The following is an 18,477-nucleotide window of genomic DNA, read 5'->3' as shown; positions in this document are numbered from 1 at the left end:
ACGGAGCCACCAGACGTGGAAAACCAGATGCTGTGACAAAGCACAAGGTCTCTGTGTGCAGACCTGAGACCTGGCTATCACACCTGGTTATGGGGAGAAAAAAACAGGCAAAGACCAATAAATATACAGTGATTGCATTTTTTTTTTTGAGACGGAGTTTTGCTCATTGCCCTGGCTGTAGTGCAATGGCACAATCTCGGCTCAAGGCAACCTCCACCTCCCAGGTTCAAGTGGTTCTGCTGCCTCATCCTCCCAAGTTGCTGGGATTACAGGCATGCACCACCATGCCTGGCTAATTTTGTTTTAGTAGAGATGGGGTTTCTCCATGTTGATCAAGCTGGTCTCAAACTCCTGACCTCAGGTGATCTGTTCGCCTCGGCCTCCCAAAGTGCTGGGATAACAGGCATGAGCCACCGTGCCCAGCAAGTGATTGCATTTCTATTGCACTAAGAGAGAGACAGAAAGTCAACTATTTATACATGCCTGCACGTGTACAGATATGTGTATATAAAGTTAGAAAAAATTATACTCTTCTCAAACTGCCACGTCTGGGAGCAAGGAGGGCTTTCCATCTGCTCCGTCTCCTGCACTAACAGTAGCTACGTTTATCATGCTTGCTGTATGCCAAGAGCTGTGCCCAGAGCCTTCCATGCATTAGCTCAGTTAAATTCTCACTCTATTAAAAAGCCACTTTAGGCCGGGCACGATGATTCACACCTGTAATCCCACCACTTTGGGAGGCTGAGGCGGGCTGATCACCTGAGGTCAGGAGTTTGAGACCAGCCTGGGCCACCTGGTGAAACCCCTGTCTCTACTAAAAATACGAAAAATTACCAGGGCTTGGTGGCAGGAGCTTGTAATCCCAGCTACTTGGGAGGCTGAGGCAGGAGAATCGCTTGAACCTGAGAGGCAGAGGTGGCAGTGAGCCAAGATCACACCATTGCACTCCAGCCTGGGCAACAGAGTGAGATTCCATCTAAAAAAAAAAAAAAGCCACTTTACAGATGGGAAGACTGAGGCTCTGGAGTCCAGGACGTACCCCAGGCACCCCTGGCTCCAGAGCTTGCACTCTCAACCCCAGCATAGAAGTGTTTCTCCTAATGAGTAGGTGAAGATTTCAGCCCTTTTGAAGGCTGAGGCAAGGAGGATCGTTTGAGGCCAAGAGTTCAAGACCAGCCTGGGCAACATGGTAAGAACCCCATCTCTATACAAATTTTTTAAAAATTAAAAAAAGGCTGGGCCAGTGGCTTACCCTATAATCCCAGTACTTTGGGAGACCAAGGCAGGCAGATCACTTGAAGATCAGGAGTTTGAGACTGGCCTGGGCAACGTGGTAAAACCTCATCTCTACTAAAAATACAAAAATTAGCTGGGCATGGTAGTGTGCACCTATAATCCCAGCTACTCAGGAGACTCAAACAGGAGAATTGTTTGAACTCTAGAGGTAGAGGTTGCAGTGAGCCCAGATCACACCACTGTATTCCAGCCTAGGTGGCAGAGCGAGACTCTGTCTCAAAACTAAAAACCAAAAACCAAAAACCAGAGCTGTGGTTTAGAACCTGTTAGGGTTTTATAAGGAGAGTAAGGGCCTAGGCCCCTTTGGAAAATTGCTGTGAATTGTGGCTCCTCTCCAGAAATACGCATAAAACTTGGTGTACAGGTTAAGAGTGTTCATAGGCTCCTTGTGGCCTATGTGACACTTCCCAGGCTGGCCCAGGGGCTTCATGAGTGAAGGAGGGAGGGAGGAAGAGGACAATCTGGACAGAGGACAGTTGGGAGCTCAGGAGGCAGGAAAGGGCACGGGACACAGAATGAATATGCTATGCCAGTGAGCAGATGCCACAAACATGAACGTGCAGTGCCTGCGCACACACATGCATACACAGACACATGGGGCAAATATGTGCACTGTGAACACCTGCACACAGACATACAGGCATATGTACACACAATGCATGCACACATGTGCACCCATGCGCATACCCCAGGTCCACATAAACACACAGCTACATATACACACACATGCACACAGACAGGCTAAGGAAAATCCAGCAGGACACTTAACCACAGAAATGACCGTCCTCCCTGCACATGGTCCATCCGCACAGATACAGGGCTGTGTGCCCTCACACATTCACACACACTCATTGGCTCTGTCACATGGACATAGACAGACCAAAGCAGGCTCAGAGGGGCACACAGTCACAGTCAAACCTCCTCCTTGCAAATGTGTTCACAGTTGCACACACACTGACACACCTGCACATGCACACACGCGCGCACACACACACGCACGCCCCCTCACCTGGACACAGATAGGCTGAAATTATGAACTCTGCACATGTCCACACAGGGACCCACAGTGCTCTCATTCATGTACACCCATGCATACACGTGCACACGTGTACACACACACACATTCTCACATGCACACAAACAAGTGAAGGCAGGCCCAGCAGGGCACTTCTTCTCACATATATCTATACAGGCACGCACGTGGACACCACCCCCAAATGCCCAGCCCCTGGACTAGTCCGGGAGAGGTGGCCTGTGACGGTCCACAATGGCCAGAGCTGTCCTTTTTACCACAGAGGAACTAGAGAAAAAAACAATTTTTTTTTTCCTTTTTCTTCCTTAATTAAAATCTCCACCATTGGTGCGTGCCTGTAGTCCCAGCTACTTGGGAGGCTGAAGTGGGAGAATTGCTTCAGCTTAGGAGTTTGAGGCTACAGTGAGCTATAATCATGCCACTGCACTACAGCCTGAGCAACAGAGTGACACCTTTTCTCTCAAAAAAAAAAAAAAAATCTTCCCCATGTGGGTCCCTGCCCATTGCCACAATCTGGACAGTGCTTGAATCCTGTCCTTAGGAGACATGGAGCTGGTGGCCAGCTAGTCAGACCTATTGGACAGTAGAGGACATTCATGCCAGCTGGAGTTCAAGTTCAGTCCCTTGTCCCCCCACCACGTGGGGATCACCAATAACCACCCCATCCCCCACTTGAAGACCCCAGTCTCAGGACACCTAGCATCAGCCTGAGCTCCTCCACAGGGACCCAGCCTGGCCCTGCCACCCTCCTGCTCCTCTATCCACCTTCCAGGGGTAGCAAGAGGCTCTTTCTAAAGCACAGACCTAATGCTGCCACCACCCACTGTGAGAGTCCACAGCACACCTCGGCCCCGCAAGCCCTGTCCTTCACTTTTTATGCTGCTGGCCTCTCCTGCATATTTATGCAGCCCCTTCTCCCACCTCTGATCTTAGCATATGAGGATCCCTCTGCCTGGAAAGCCCCTCGCTCTTGCTCTGGCACACTTTTATTCATCCTTTGGGTCTCAGCCCTAAGGCCCAGACAGGGGTTGGGCATCTCCCAGGGCATCCATTAGCCAGCCACTCACAATAGCCGTGGTCTTCACTCACTCATGCAGGTGCTGGGGGAGGGTATGAGCTAGGACTAAGTTTGTATAGGGCTCAGCCTGAGGACACTCAGTGATGTTTGTTGAATGAATGAATGATGGAGAACAGGCAGCAGCTCTGGACAGAAGAGCCAGGACTCTAGGTTTCCACAGATGAAGAGACCCATCCCCATGTGCTCCATTCCTGCAGCCCCTGGGGTCTTCCTACCGTGGGATGTGGTCATTGATAAGCTGCCTGAGAGCTGGAAGAGGCTGCACAGTGGGGTGGGTGAGGGCAGGGGCTGGGAAGAAGTGGCACTTCCCTCCTGGGCCCTCCACTTCTGCCCACTCAGCACCTCTAGACCCCCAGAGGCCCTCAGGAGGGGAGAAACAGGCCAGACCAGCTCAGCCTGGCACTGGCCACCCCCAGGAGGGCCCCCCCACCTACACCCACACTCCACCCCCTGCCACGAGGGGCCCAGGGGACTTTGTCTCTGTAGGTCCCAGGGCTGCGATCCGGAACAGTGATAGGGGCTAATTGAAGGAGGCAGCCAAGCAGGCCGGGGGCCAAGGGCCGTGATGAAAAGGAGAGGAAAGAAAGGAGCCTGGCGGGCGGGGTGGTGTGATGAGAGCCAGAGCCCCGCAGTAGGGGCCAAGTTCCAGTCCTAGCTCTGCTGCTTCCTAAATCGGTGACCTTGGGCAAGGCCCTGACCCTCTCTGGACCTCATTTTGTCCATCTGCAAATGGGGACAGCAGAATCTCCTCCAGCAGGGGAGGCTTCACTCAAAGCCCTTAGCACAGCACTAATAGCTATTGTTCATTCCTGTTCCTGGACTGTGGGGCTAAGGCCCAGACATGGGCCCCACACTCCGCAGCTGTGGTCCTAGAGCTTGCCTGGGGCTTGGGGACACCAGCATAGTGTCCCCTTCACAAGGGGAACTTCTTCAGAAGCTCTTCCCCTTGGAATAGGGATTATCAGATTCTGCATTTGATAGAAGAAGAAACTGAGGCTCCAAGAGAAAGCACCTACCCAGGTCACCCCGTGGGTATCAGCTGGGATTGGAGCCCTCTAGAGAAAGGCTGGGCAGATCCCCTCTGTTTTAGAGCCCTCCATTCTCCCTGATCCTAGGATTTGCCCAAAGGAAACCAGTGCTGCAGGGGCAAGAGGTCTGGGCTGGTGATGGCTTGAACCCTCAGCTGAAGCACTGAGATGAGCAGTTAAAGGAAGCAGGCTCCAGGCTTGGAAGGACCTCAGCGGGCAAGAAGCAGCTCTAGCAGGGAATGGGGGCTGGCAGGGGCAAGCCAAGGCAGCTCTGCAGAGCCCTTGGGCACCCTGGTTCTGGGGGTCTCCAACTGTCACCACATTCCTGGGGCTGGGGGCGGCCCTCTGGATGCCTTCCCAGGCCACCCCTTCCCCAGGACAATGTCTCTTTTCTGCCTCTGGTCCTTTGGCTGCCAAGGGGTGCCTGGGGTGCTGGGCTGTGGGTGGCAGGAAGGCTGATGGGGCACGACATCCCCATTCCGTCTCCAGTAACGCGGGGATGGGGCCACAAGTGGAGGTCCTGGTAGCCCACAGACTTCTCAAGCTCCATGTCCCTACCCCCATGTGACACAGTTGATAGAACCACTGCAGGTGAGGCACAGTACTGGTCCTTCCCACAAGGAAAGAAGGAAACGGAGAGCAAAACTGAGACCCATGGCCAGGAAGTGACCCATTTGAGGTCACACATCAGGTCCATAACAGAGTAAGGAATTCTGTCCCCATTCTGTCCGAGGCCAGAGCCCCTAACTCCTAATCACTACTACAAACCTTTCCTGGTGCCCCCAAGCCAACAACCTCTTTCCCTCCTCCAAGAGGGCTGCTAGGGAGAAAAAGCCACTGAATTTGGAAATTGACTGGCCTGGATTGAGGTGCCACTTTTCTTCTCTAGGCCTTAATCTCCTTGTCTGTACAGTGGGTGCAATAGCATTGCCCACAGGGCTTTTGTGATGCTCCAGCTACTGTAACAGACTTCTGTGAACACATGGGGCGACAGTCCTCAGTGACCACTGGACACCTGCTCCCACCCAGGAGACCCTGGGTGGTGAGGAGCCCAGGCCCAGAAGCCCTGCCTTGGACTGGCCACAGGGTAGTCTGGGCCTTAAGCTGTCGCCTCCATCATCCAGAGCATGACAGTGGATTTCTGAGTTCATACTCTATCCTCTTAGCATCTGGGATCCTCGGAGGCTCACATCTGTGCTCTGGGCAGGTCATGTTCCCTCTCTGAGCCTCACCTTCCTCCTCCATTAAACAGCATCATAAAAAGCATGCCTCTAAGCAGCTGGGAAGATTCTGGAGCTGATAATGCAGGTAAAGGGGCAGATCCAGGCTAGCTGTGGTCTGCACACAATAGGTGTGGCTGTGACATCTGCCACACCTCCATCCCTGGCTCAGACAACTGCTCTTCTGGCCTCTGATGCCTCAGCCACCTCTGTCCTCCAGCCCTGCCCATGTCAGCCACTCTTGCTAGCCCAGCAGGGGCATGCTGGCCCCTGACCACTGGGAAAGGAGAATTTCTGAAAAGAATTAAAGAATTGAGGCCGTAGGGGGTGGGGGCTGCACAGGCCTTTGAATGGGATGAAAAGGGCTGGAGAGGCCTGGCTAGTCCACATTGTCTGCCTTGGATGATGGCTGGCTTTTAAGAGGGGACCCTGGCCGGGGCTGCAGCCAGAACAGGGGCCAGGGCAGGTTCAAACACTGTCATCAAGGACAGAACGCAGATATGCAACCCAGCTCTTCAGTGACTAGCCCATGAGTCTAAAACATGATGCCAATTCCCTGGGACCTCAGTCTGTTACACGTTGAATGGGGACAGTTTTCCCTACCTCGTTCGGTCCTTGAAGGATTAATGAGAGCACTATATGCAGTAATGGGCCCCACCGCCTCAGGTTCTGAGAGCTCCTCCATAAGGAGTAGGAGGGAGGAGGGTCCCTGCTGGTAGGAGACCAGCAGGAAGATTGTGCTCCCTCTTGTCTCAGTCCAAAATGCCAGGTCCCAGGGGAGCCTCTGACATTGACCCACTGGGCTGTGAGACTCCACCCCAGTCCCTCCTCGGAAGAAGAGAAATAGCCTGGGTACTTTAAAAAAAAACAGGACCACGGAAAAGGGGAGAGGGGGTCCCAGGAACAGGGAAAACGGGAGAGAGGTCCTCGAAGGGGGTGTCATGGACCTTTCCCAAGTGCAGGGGGAGGGGCCCTAGGGACAAGGCGACGGAAGGGCCAAGGCTTCACCCTCGTTTCGCCCCTTTCCCCTCCTCTCGGGCCCCAGGGTTTAAAGGGAGGGAGTGAGGGAGGCGGCCAGCTCCAACACATGGGATGGGGGACCCCGCACTCAGGGAGCCTCAGCCAGACCGCGGGATGGCGGTGTCCCTGCCCTCACCCGGGCCGGCACTGAGGCTGGGGACTAAGTGGCTCTCCCGATTCCAGCCCTGCCCGGAGGCGGGGGCGTGTGAGCTCCAGGACCCCTGGCCAGCTGGGCGCAGAGGCGCGGAGAGCCCTTACCTGCGTCCGGGTAACTGGGCTGCCCCGAGGCTCCAAGCAGCGCCGCCTCCCGGGAGCAGGAGCCCGAGGCAGAGCAGCGCCCAAGCCCGCGGGCCGCCCATGCTGCGCCCGGCGCCCTCCGCGCGCGGCCCTTCGCTGTCGCCGTCCCCAGCCTGCCGACCCGTCCGCCTGCCAGCGCTGCGAGACGCCCCGGACGCGCGGAGCCCGGTTCCCAGCGCTGCGGCCGGAGGGCGGGCTGGAGGCGGGCGGGGGCGGGGGCGCGCTCACCCTGCCTCGCCCGGCCCCTCGGCGCGGCCCCCGCCCCCTGCGCCGCCGCTGCCAACCCGGAAGGAGCCCCGAGGGGCCCGGGCGCCCCCGTCAGGAGGCCCGCCAGGTGTCCACCTGAGCTCCACGCCCTGCGCCTTGCCCCGCGTGGCTCTTTGGGAGGCGGAGTGCCAGCTCCGAGGTGTCCTCCCGCAGGATATAGACTGGGAAACCGAGGCCCGGGTCACGGTCCTAGACGCAGCCGGGACCTGAACCCGCCTCACCTGAGCTAATGATACCGGGGACTCATCCTTTTTCAACACCTTTGCGGGATCCAGCCCTCCAGGTAAAGCTTCCTGAGCAGTGCGCACCATGCGTACTGGGCACCTCACCGAGGCCACTTCACATCCTGTCTCAGGTGAATCTTCAAGCCACTCTGCTCGTCGAGTTGGGCACAATACCCCCATTTTACAGAAGAGAAAACTGAGGCCCAGGCACTCACAGTCTCCCTAGGAGGAGATCTGGGCTGACCCCGTAAGTGCAGGGTCCGTTCTTATTCTCATTTTACAGGTGTTGAAACCAAGGCACAAAGAGGAGCTGTCATTTACCTAAAGCACCCTGGCAGGGTGTTGGCAGAGCCAGAATTTGAACCTAGATCTCCTGACTTCGGAGAGTATCAGCACTGATTTCACCATATGTAACAAAGTAAGAATTGGTGTTGAGTGGTTTCTTCATGAATGGGCTTCTGGGGGAAGGGCTCTGTATCCCACAAACGTATATGTAAGTGTAGTGTGTGTATGCATGGGGGAGGGGGGGATGCATGCATGTGTGGTATGTATGATGGATGTGTGTGCATGCATGATGTGGATTTGTGTGCATGTGTGTTATGTGTATGTCTGTGACAGGAGTGTGTGTTTATGGGGAGCAAACAGAGCTCTCATCAGAGAGGACCCAGACCCCCAACCTCCCAGGACAGTCTTCTGCCTGGATGGATGAGCAGCAGATAGGCCTGGGCTGGGGAAGCCGTTGCCCAGCTTGGCTCCTTCCTGCTATGGCTTGTCCAGACCCACGGTCCTTGCTAGAAACACTCCCCGGAAAGGATCTGCCAGTCACTGCATTGCCCCTCCTGGACTGACCAGGGGCAGGCAGCATAGGCCACCATAGGTAGGTAGGCAGGCAGGCAGGCTGGACGGGGGATCCATCACCAATGTGTCCACACAGAGGAAGCAGATGCCCTGTCCCAAGGGACAGGTAGTGAGAGCTGGGTTCAAATCCTGCCTCTGCCACTTCTGCTCCATTAGCTCAGGCAAGTCGTGCCCCTCTCTGAGCTTCAGTTTTTCTTTTGCAAGGAGGACAGTTTTATGTTCCTTACAGGAATGTGGGGCAGACAGATATCATGGTAATGCCCTGTCACCCATTCTCCCATTTCACATGGTCCCCCAAGGGTTCCCACTCCCTGCAATGACATCACCACGGTGCCAATGTTTCCCCCTTGGGGAGCTGTTGCCCTCCTTTTCACGTGAAATTTTAGGGCATCTCCTGTGCCATCTCTCCGACCCCCAAGAAATGCAGCTTTGTACCTCTGTGGTTAGCCCTTGTTTTTGACACAGCTAGATCAATGACTTAACACCCTGATAATTCATCACTGCTGAGGGGCCATGCCCACCAAGAGGATGCCAGTCCTGTCTGAAGCCCCAGTAAAGGAGCCCAGATCAAAACCGATCACCCCACGGGGTGCTATGAGCTTTTAACACGCAGCTGTTTAGGAAGGAGAAGCACCAGATAGTGCCTTGGAGGGACTGAGAGGCATCTGGGATGCCTGGCGAGTGCCACAGGATGAGGAGGCACTGCTAGGTCTGTTTGCAACATGTCCAAGATGCTCCTATGATTAATGGCGTCCACATTTCTTAACCAATGCCACCAAACTTGTGGCAGACTCAGGCCACTGCAGAATTTCCTCTCCTGGTAAAAGCTGTTATTAACATTTTCACATCAGAGAGGGGCCTATGCTTGCTGAGGCTGGGATTCCTGGGTCCAGGGTATTTATTTATCACTATAGACAGACCCTGCGGCTATGTGACATGACGGTTACCACCCCACAAGCTCCGTGACCCGAAGGCCTGCATGTCAAGTCCAGAACAACCTCTGGGAGCTGTGTGACCTGAGACAAGTCACTTCCCCTCTCTGAACCTCATTTCTTTGCCTTAAAAAACAAGACAAGGGGCCTTTGCATTTTGTTAGTTTTAGACAGGGTTTCACACTGTCACCCAGGCTGGAGTGCAGTGGTGCGATCTTGGCTCACAGCAGCCTCAACCTCCTGGGGTCAAGGGATTCTCCTGCCTCAGCCTCCTAATTAGCTAGGACTACAGGTGTGTGACAGAACATCTGGCTCATTTTTATTTTTATTTTTTGAGATGAAGGCTTGCACTGCTGCCTAGGCTGGAATACAGTGGTGTATTCCAGTGATCTTGGCTCACTGCAGCCTCTGCCTCCGGGGTTCCAGTGATTCTCCTGTCTCAGCCTCCCGAGTGGCTGGGATTACAGGTACACGTCACCACCCCCAGCTAATGTTTTGTATTTTCAGTAGAGACAGGGTTTCACCATGTTGGCCAGGCTGGTCTCAAACTTCTGACCTCAGGTCATCCGCCCACCTCAGTCTCCCAAAGTGCTGGGATTACAGGCGTGAGCCACTGCACCCGGCCTTTTTTATATATTTTTTGTAGATGCAGGGTCTTGCTCTATTGCTCAGGCTGGTCTCGAACTTCTGGCCTCAAGCGACCATCTCACATAGGACCTTTTTAAGGTCCCTCGGCTCAAGAGTCTGAGCGTCTGGGAAAGTGTGAAAGCTTCAGGTCTCCCTTTGGTGGCCCTGGGGACAGCTGAAGCTCCGTTTAAGGGCTCACTTTCCTGGTGGATGACAGCCTGCTTTCTGGTCCTCTTTCCTAGTTGAGTGGAAAGGCAGGAAATGCTATGGGGGGGGGCTGGGGTTTTGGTCATTTGAGGTTTCAGTGTTTGCTGAAACTGAGAGGAGAGGGGTCGGCTGGCTCGAGGTCTCAGGGCCTGTCCCTTTGGGCAGGGCCTCCCCCTGGGAGCCTGGTCCTTTTCATTGCCAAGACCAGACCACAACCGCCAGTAACGACAGCAGCTTCCGTTCCCGAGCGCTGACTGTGCGCCAAGCGCTGTGCTAAGCATTTTGCTGGTACTGTCTGCTTCGATCCTCTCCACCACTTGGGAGGCAGCCTTATTGTCCCCAGGTGTGGGGCTCACAGCTAGTGAGTGATGGACACCTGCCTATGAGCTTACCCACCAGACCACACTGCCACTACCACCCCCCACCCCCCAACGAGCCCTGAAGGGGGCTTCTTTGGGGTAAGAGATAACTTGGCTTAGATTTGGGGTCCCATCTTGGAGCTGATGAGGCCAGAGAGAACACATGGACACATACCCAGACCTGGACCCATGCCCGTGTGGACCACGGGGACACACAGACACCCTGCCGGAGCAGGGCATGGGATCCGGGAAACAGCCTGTCTGGGGGGGATTCACTGACACATCCATCTAGGCCTAGTCCAAACAGGAAATGTTTTATCCTCTTAACAAACAACCTAGGCTGCAGCCTCCTTCCCCTGTGAAGTCCCTCAGGGCCGGAGCTAAGGGACTCTCCTCCCGCTGTGTCCCACAGGACTGTCTCTCCAGTTTGGGTGGGCCCCATCATATCAGCCCTGTGCACACTAGCTCATAGGAGCCCAGGCACTCTTCCCATATCGTGCCTGTTCCATGGTGAGGAAGCAGCCCGAGGGACACCCAGAGTCCATGGCCGCAGCCCCCAGCAGCCCAGGACTGATGGCCAGGGCAGTGCCTGGATGCCATGAAAGGGAAGGGACCGTGTAAGGCCACAGCCTTCGAAGCTGCTAACCAGATAAAGGACAGGGCCTAAGGGCTTGGCCTTCCCAGTGAGCTTCTGCACTTTTGATCAGGGAGCTTGGCCCTCCTGTCCCTGGCTCTCAGACGTTGGGGGGAACCTGCAGGGCCAGAGTCGGGTGCTGGGAGAGCTGGACAGCCTGCAGCTGCCTGGCCGAGTTATTTATGCTCCCTTTTTATTCACCCAGCTCATTCTTTCCCCAGAGTGCTGGGCCTAGGGCTAGAAGGGAGGGGTGGGAGGAAGGAAGCTGTCACAAAGTCATGAATGAGGGCTCGGGAGGGCCTTCCTGTCCTCCTCTGGAATCTCCCGTCTTGCATCTTTTGACGGGGTACAGGGGGAGGACAACAGAATGACAGGGCCAGACACAGCAAGCGTGGCAGGACGGGGTGCCCGTTGTTGAAGTTTAGAGACCTGGATGTTCTGTGTGATCTAGAGTCCCTTCTATTGGGGCCTTAGTTTCTCCATCTGGAAAATGGAGTGATGTGAGGACTTGGAGGCTTTCTTGCGACTGCTTTGTTGACTGTGAACAGATGGACAAATGAGAGCCTTCTCCTTGGCAATGTTTCTTCCCCCGTCCCTCCTCTGGCAATTTCTCCTAAATCCTCCCCTTTCTGCCCCCTCACCTCTGTCCTCGCCTTCTCTCAGGTCCCTTCCTCTGCTTCTCTTTCATCTCCTTTTGCAAAAGTGGATGAACAATATCTCCACATGCAGCATTCACCCAACTAGCGGGGAGAGGGAAGAGCTGTTGGCTCATTCCTATTAGAATGTGAATGACTGATGTGTTTAATGTTTAATGTTGGGAGGAGGGGGAGTTAACAGGGCTTCCTGCCATTTAAACCCTAAATCGTTGGTAGTGGAAATTCCAGGCTGATGAGAGAAATGGTTGGTGACCACAGCCTAGGAACATGGCCTAAGACCTTCTGCGTGGGAAACTGTTAGTCTCCCAGCCCCGAGAGGTAAAGCTCACTCCCAGCTGGATGCATCTGAAGTGGCAGCTGTGAGCCCTGGCGTTTGGATGGATCTGGCAGGAGGGAAGGGCAGACCAGAGGAGCCCTCTCAGAGCAGAGGCCCTGGAGCTGCCCACCAGTCCTGCCAGTCCTGGGTGGCACCTGCTGGGCCATGAGCAAGTGGGCCCCCCCATCCTGACAGCCCCAGGATGAATGGTTTTTACCTCTGGGGAGGTGGTGGTGGTGCAGGAGAATGAGAGTGGTGGGGAGAGAGGAGAGAGAATGAGTCAGAGACAGAGACAGAGAGATATAGTGCCAGACTCTCAGAGGAGGAGAGCGTGCCAGGTAGCCAGAGAGAGAGAGAGGGAGATGAAGTGATCCAGAGAGATGTCTTTATCTTTCATAGAAAGAAACAGATGGAAAGACAGAGAGACAGAAAAAGAGATAGACAGACACAGAAAGAGGGAAGAGGATCCTAGGTTGTTGGTCTTAGCTCCTGTAGGAGACTGGCAGAAGGGGCAGGACCATGCACCAGTCCCCCCATCATCCCGAGCCTCATTCATTTTCAGCACTGCACAGACTCTGACGTCCCTCAGACCCCCACCCCATGCCCCCAAGGGTGGGGAGCCTGTCCTCCTTCCATGGCTCATCCATGCTCCTGGCAATGGCTGCCTGTGGGCTCTGGGCTGCCTGGGGCTGGAATACATCATGTGTGGGCAGCCCTTTAGGCAGACAGAGCCCTTGGACCCAGGGGGAATTCATTCCTAACCTGAGGCTTGGTTCTGGGGGGTCTTAGGTGGATGGACAGCTATATAGTGGGAGGGGGACCTGATTATAGATCGTCTCTGCCCCACCGTCCAGTCCAGCCCTGCAGGGCTAAGTCTGGGTCCCCTTTCCCTGTGTCCATTCCTTGGCTCCATCCCATCCAGCTTCTGCCTCCTTGTGGGATGTGGCATAGGTCTCCTCAATAGCCTCCTGTGTCCTCTGTGATGCTTTCAGTCCTTCAGGATCTTCCCAAAGGTACAAAGAGCCAAGCAACCCTGGGAGGAAAACCTTCCAGTCTTCCTGCTCCCCTCAGGCTGAGAACTGAGGGTGGCTCAGCTTCTTGTCCTCCCACCGTCCCCAGGCACTGGGACACCACACGTCTCAGTTCCCTAGCCCACCTTGTGCTCTCCGTCTATCTGCAGGGCTTTCCCACCCTGTCCCCTCTGCCTTCCAGTGCCTGCCTGCTCACCCTGCCTGAGCCCACCCTTCAGTCTCAGCTCAGACATCATCCCCACTCCACCTCCAGAAAGATGTCTCACACGCCCAGCACTGGGTCACATGTCCACTGGGCTTCACCACTCACAGCATTCTGGGCTGGGGACATCTGTTGATTTGTCTGGTTCCCCTGATGGATCATAAATAGGCATAGATGCTGAGACCTTTTTATAACTTTTCTAAGAGTTCTAGGGCACATACAACTCCAGAAGGCTTACAGGATACATCTCGTATCTTGTGCATAACAATGTCTTTTCTTTTTCTTTTTTTTTTCAAGACAAAGTCTTGCTTTTTCATCCAGACTGGAGTGCAGTGGTGCAATCTCGGCTTACTGCAACCTCCGCCTCCCACGTTCAAGCCATTCTCCTGCCTCAGCCTCCTGAGTAGCTGGGATTATAGACATGCACCACCATGCTTGGCTAATTTTTGTATTTTTAGTAGAGACAGGGTTTCAACCATGCTGGCCAGGCTGGTCTTGAACTCCTGACCTCAGATGATCCTCCCACCTTGGCCACCCAAAATGCTGGGATTATGTCATGAGCCACTGCACCAGGCCACAATTTCTGCATAGAACAAAAGCACAGCTGACTCTTGAACAACATGAATTTAAACTGCTGGGTCCATTTATATGTGGATTTTCTTCCACCTCTGTCACCCCTGAGACAGCAAGACCAGCTATTCTTCTTCTTCCTCCTCCTCCTCCTCCTCAGCCTGCTCAACATGAAGACAAGGATGAAGACCTTTATGATGATCCACTTCCACTTAATAAATAGCAAATATATTTTGTCTTCTTTATGATTTTCTTAATAATGTTTTTGTTAAAAATTTTTTTCACATTTTTAACAGATGGGGTCTTGCTATGTTGCCCAGGCTGGTCTTGAACTCCTGGACTCAAATGATCCTCCCACCTCAACCCCCCAAAATGCTAAGATTACAGGCAGGAGCCACCACACCTAGCCACATTTTCTTTTCTCTAGCCTACTTTATTGTGAGAATACAGTATATAATACATATAACATGCAAAATAGGTGTTACTTGACTGTTTTTGTGACCAAGCCCCTGGTCAGCAGTAGGCTATTAGTGGTAAGGTTTTTGGGGAATCAAAAGTTATGTGCACATTTTTGACTGTGGAAGAGGGGGATCATGCCTTAATCCCCATTTTGTTTAAATGTCTGCTGTAATATGATTGTGGAAAATTTTGCAACATCTAAATCAGATAAAAAGGCTAATTTTCTCCATATATAAAGAGCTCTTACAAATCAATAACATTTGATGAATGACTCAATAGATAAACGAAAAAAAGTTGTGAACAGACGTCTAACTCAGAATGAAAAGGCTTCACTCAAGAGAAAAGCAATGTGCTCGTGTGTGGTGGCTCACACCTATGATCCTAGCACTTTGGCAGGCTGTGGCAGAATGATTACTCAAGATCAGGAGTTCAAGACCAGCCTGGACAACATAGCAAGACCCCATCTCTACAAAAAAATTAAAAAATTCACTGGGCATGGTGCACACCTGAGCAAGATCATGTCTTAAAAAAGAGAGAGAGAGAGAGAGAGAAAAAGATTCAAATGAAAATCACAATGCAAAGCTGATGGTAAGGACTTAACAATTTTGATAATATGGGTTGGCAAGGGCATGGGGCAAGTGTCACCTTCTTGTGTGCCCTCTTTGGAACACAGTTGGTAAATATATAAAACCAAAAAGTATATACCCTTTTGACCCAGCAATTCCACATCAAGGAAGTTTCTTAACTGGTATATTTGCAAAGAAAACAAGGAAATCAATGGTAGCACTATCTGCAGTAGCAAAAGACTGGGAGCAACCTAAATGCCCATTGCAGGAGATTGGTGAATTAAGGTACATCAGGCTGGGGAACATAGCCAGACCTCATCTCTACAAAAAAATACAAAAATTAGCTGGGCGTGGCGGCATGTGCCTATATAGTCCTAGCTCCTTGGGAGGCTGAGGCAGGAGGATTGCTTGAGTCCAAGTGGATCATGAGGTCAGGATTTTGAGACCAGCCTGGCCAGCATGGTGAAATCCCGTCTCTACTAAAGATACAAAAAATTAGCCAGGAGTGGTGGCATGTGCCTGTAATCCCAGCTACTTGGGAGGCTGAAGCAGAAGAACTCCTTGAACCCTGGAGGTGGAGGTTGCAGTGAGCTGAGGTTGTGCCATTGCACTCCAGCCTGGGTGATGGGGTAAGACTCTGTCTCGGAAAAAAAAAAATTTAAATACACCTGTCAGTGGAATACTACATTGCTGTTAAAAAGAAAGAGGGGCTAAACCAAATGTGGTATATGTATACAACAGATATTAGCCATAAATAAAGGAACAAAGCACTGATACAAACCTGCAACATGGAAGGAGCTTGCAAACGTTATGTGAAGAGAAAGAAGCCAGACACAAAAGGCTATATACTGTATTCATAAGAGACACCCACACCGCGCAAATCCGTACACACAGAAGACAGATTAGCAGTTGCCAGGGACTAGGGCAAGGGATGCGGGGGTGTCTGCTCATGGGTGTGGGATTTCTTTTTAGGATGATGAAAGTGTCCTGCAATCAGGCAGTGGTGATGGTTGCACAGCTCTGAATATACTAAAAACCACTGAATTGTACACATTAAAGTGTCAGTTTTATGATGTATGAATCGTATGTAGATAAAGATGAGGGAGATCTAAGTGTTTTGATATGGAACTAGCTTCCAAGATCACCTGTTAAGTGAAGAAGGTTAGTACAGCTGTAAGTAAAGGATGCTGCCATTTAGGGGGAATTCCAGAAATATATATCCATAAATATTAATATCTGAATTATGCATTCACTCTTTAGAAGGATTCACAAGAAACTGACTACCTTCAGGAAGGTTAACTGAGGGACTGAGGGTTTTAGGGTTTTTTTTGTTCTTCTTGAGATGAAGTCTTGCCCTGTTGCCCAGGCTGGAATACAGTTGTGCAATCTTGGCTCACAGCAACCTCTGTCTCCTGAGTTCAAGAGATTCTCCTGCTTCAGCCTTCCAAGTAGCTGGGACTAGAGGCGCATGCTACTGCACCAGGCTAATTTTTGTGTTTTCAGTAGAAAGAGGGTTTCACCATGTTGGCCAGTCTGATCTCTAACTCCTGACCTCAAGTGATCCCCTCACCTTGGCCTCGGGTGTTAGTTTTCATTGTGAATCCCTTTACACTGTTTGAAAAAAAAAAATTAGTGTCAAAAAGTATGCATGGCAGTGTCACCCTTTGCCCTAAAAATGAAGTCTGTGTCTGTGTGTATCTGTATGTCTGTGTATATGTGTCTGTATGTCTGTGTGTTTGTGTGGTATGTATGTGGGGGGTGTGTAAAACAGCAGCCCTTGACATAAAGGCACCCCTTGGCCCATTTGGGCTGTCTATGCTCAGACTGTGCCTGGCACAGCCTGATCAGGAAGTAGTACCTAGACTGCATCCAAAACACATTGCCTGATGTTTCAGGAGCTGTTGTCTGCAGCTGGGGAGTGCTCCTGGGTGCTGGTGGAGGTTTCCATGTAGGTTTCCACCTCCAGGGAGAAAGGTGGGGCAGAGGAACCACAAATGTTGGGCCTGATTCAGGAGCTCCTCTCACTGGGGCCCCAGCCCCTAGGAGGCTTTAGGGGTGGCTCCTAAGGTAGATGACCCCCCTCCATGCTCTCTCAGGATCCCACTGCTGAGGACCCAGTGTCCTTGTCCTCAGCAGGCATGGTCCAGGGCTCCCAGTTGCTTGGGACACACCTGAGTGGAGGCTATTCAGGGCAGTGAGTAGGGGAGATAGGAGCCTGGCCAGGAGGTGGGCTGGCAGGCAGCCAGGCCAGGGTCTGCCCTACATCTGCAAGCTGGGGCCTCACAGAGCTGACATTGGCTGTGTCCTGTGTCCTCCCTTTACTCCTGGGGGAAAGGAAAAGGAAGAGAGGGGGAGGGAAAGACAGACAGAGAGATAGTAGTACAGGAACACACACACACACACACAGGGAGACAATGTTAGAGACAGAGATCAAGGGTGACCACTGCCCTGCTCCCCACTGTGCCATCCCTGAGCCTTTATCTGAGTGACTGAACGCATCATCACAGCTGCCCCTGGAGGAGGGAGCTGGCACAGGAAAGGGAGGCCAGGGAGGGTGGCAAACTGTTGCACAGCTAGCAGCACCCAGATTCAAACTCTGGCTGTGGAACCCTGGGACAGTCACCAGGATAGTGCAGGTCCAGGATCAGCCCTGGGGCCCTGCACTGTCCCCTTTCCCTCCCGACAGGTGCCCCTTGGTCCATTTGGGCTGCTTATGCCCAGCCTTGGTGGGACATTCCTGGGGCACAGCTGACCTGTCTTGGACACCTCTGGCAAGAGAAGGGTGGCCTAGTGTCGAAGAGGAGCCCAGCACGGGGCTAACGATGTGGGGCCTGTAGGCTGAGCATGGCCAGGAGAAGGTTTCAGTCCTACCTGTTCCTGAGTGAGACACTGAGTGACCTTGGCCAAATTGCTTCCCCTTTCTGAGCCTCAGTGTGTTCACCTGGAAAATGGGGATAGGGCACTTGTCTCAGGGCAAGTTGCTATGAGGAGTATCTAAATGAGGTCCATGGATTTCTTTGTCCAGTGCCTGGCACGGACTGATCAGGAAATAGTATCTAGATTGCATCCAAAACATGTTGCATGTAGTCTGCAGAGTGAGGAACCTGGGCAGGCTGTGGGTGGGAGGCCTGGGACAGCAAGAAGGGTTGGCCTTTGGCAAAGGTGATATTGGGAAAAGAATCTAGGTTTCTGTTGTTTTGTTTTGTTTTGTTTTGTTTTTACACACAGTCTCACTCTGTCGCCCAGGCTGGAGTGCAATGGCACGATCTCAGCTCACTGCAACCTCCGCCTCCCGGTTCAAGTGATTGTCCTCCCTCAGCCTCCTGAGTAGCTGGGATGGATGTTAGGCGCCTACCATCATGCCTGGCTAATTATTGTATTTTTGTAGAGACCAGGTTGGCCAGGCTGGTCATGAACTCCTGACCTCAAGTGATCTGCCCACCTTGGCCTCCCAAAGTGCTGGGATGACAGGTGTGAGCCACTGCGCCCAGCAGAGTCTGAGGATTTCTAAAGGCCCTTTGCTACCAACTGTCACCTGAATGCTTCCATTAGCTGGTCTCGTGAGCTTAAGCAAAGAAAACTCATGTTAAAATTCAA

The 18,477-nt window shown here is 52.8% G+C and overlaps 1 protein-coding gene across 34 annotated transcripts in view; it reads right to left on the bottom strand.

Moving 5' to 3' along the window:
• EMID1 (EMI domain containing 1) overlaps window positions 1-7,119 on the bottom strand; it is a 54,254-nt gene extending 47,135 nt beyond the window's left edge. For all 34 annotated transcript variants that reach the window (XR_013522184.1, XR_004732086.3, XR_004732085.3 and 31 more), the window contains exon 1: window positions 6,934-7,119. Coding sequence is in view for 26 of the 34 variants with exons in the window: in XM_009008733.5 (XP_009006981.1) it covers window positions 6,934-7,034 (101 nt within the window). In the remaining 8 variants the exon portion in view is untranslated. The remainder of the gene's footprint in view (window positions 1-6,933) is intronic.
• Window positions 7,120-18,477: the final 11,358 nt, after the last annotated feature.

Source organism: Callithrix jacchus, chromosome 1 (genome assembly GCF_049354715.1).
Source record: "Callithrix jacchus isolate 240 chromosome 1, calJac240_pri, whole genome shotgun sequence".
NCBI lineage: Eukaryota > Metazoa > Chordata > Mammalia > Primates > Cebidae > Callithrix > Callithrix jacchus.
The sequence above is the reverse complement of the archived record's forward strand: the minus strand, read 5'-3'. Positions and strand labels throughout refer to the sequence as shown.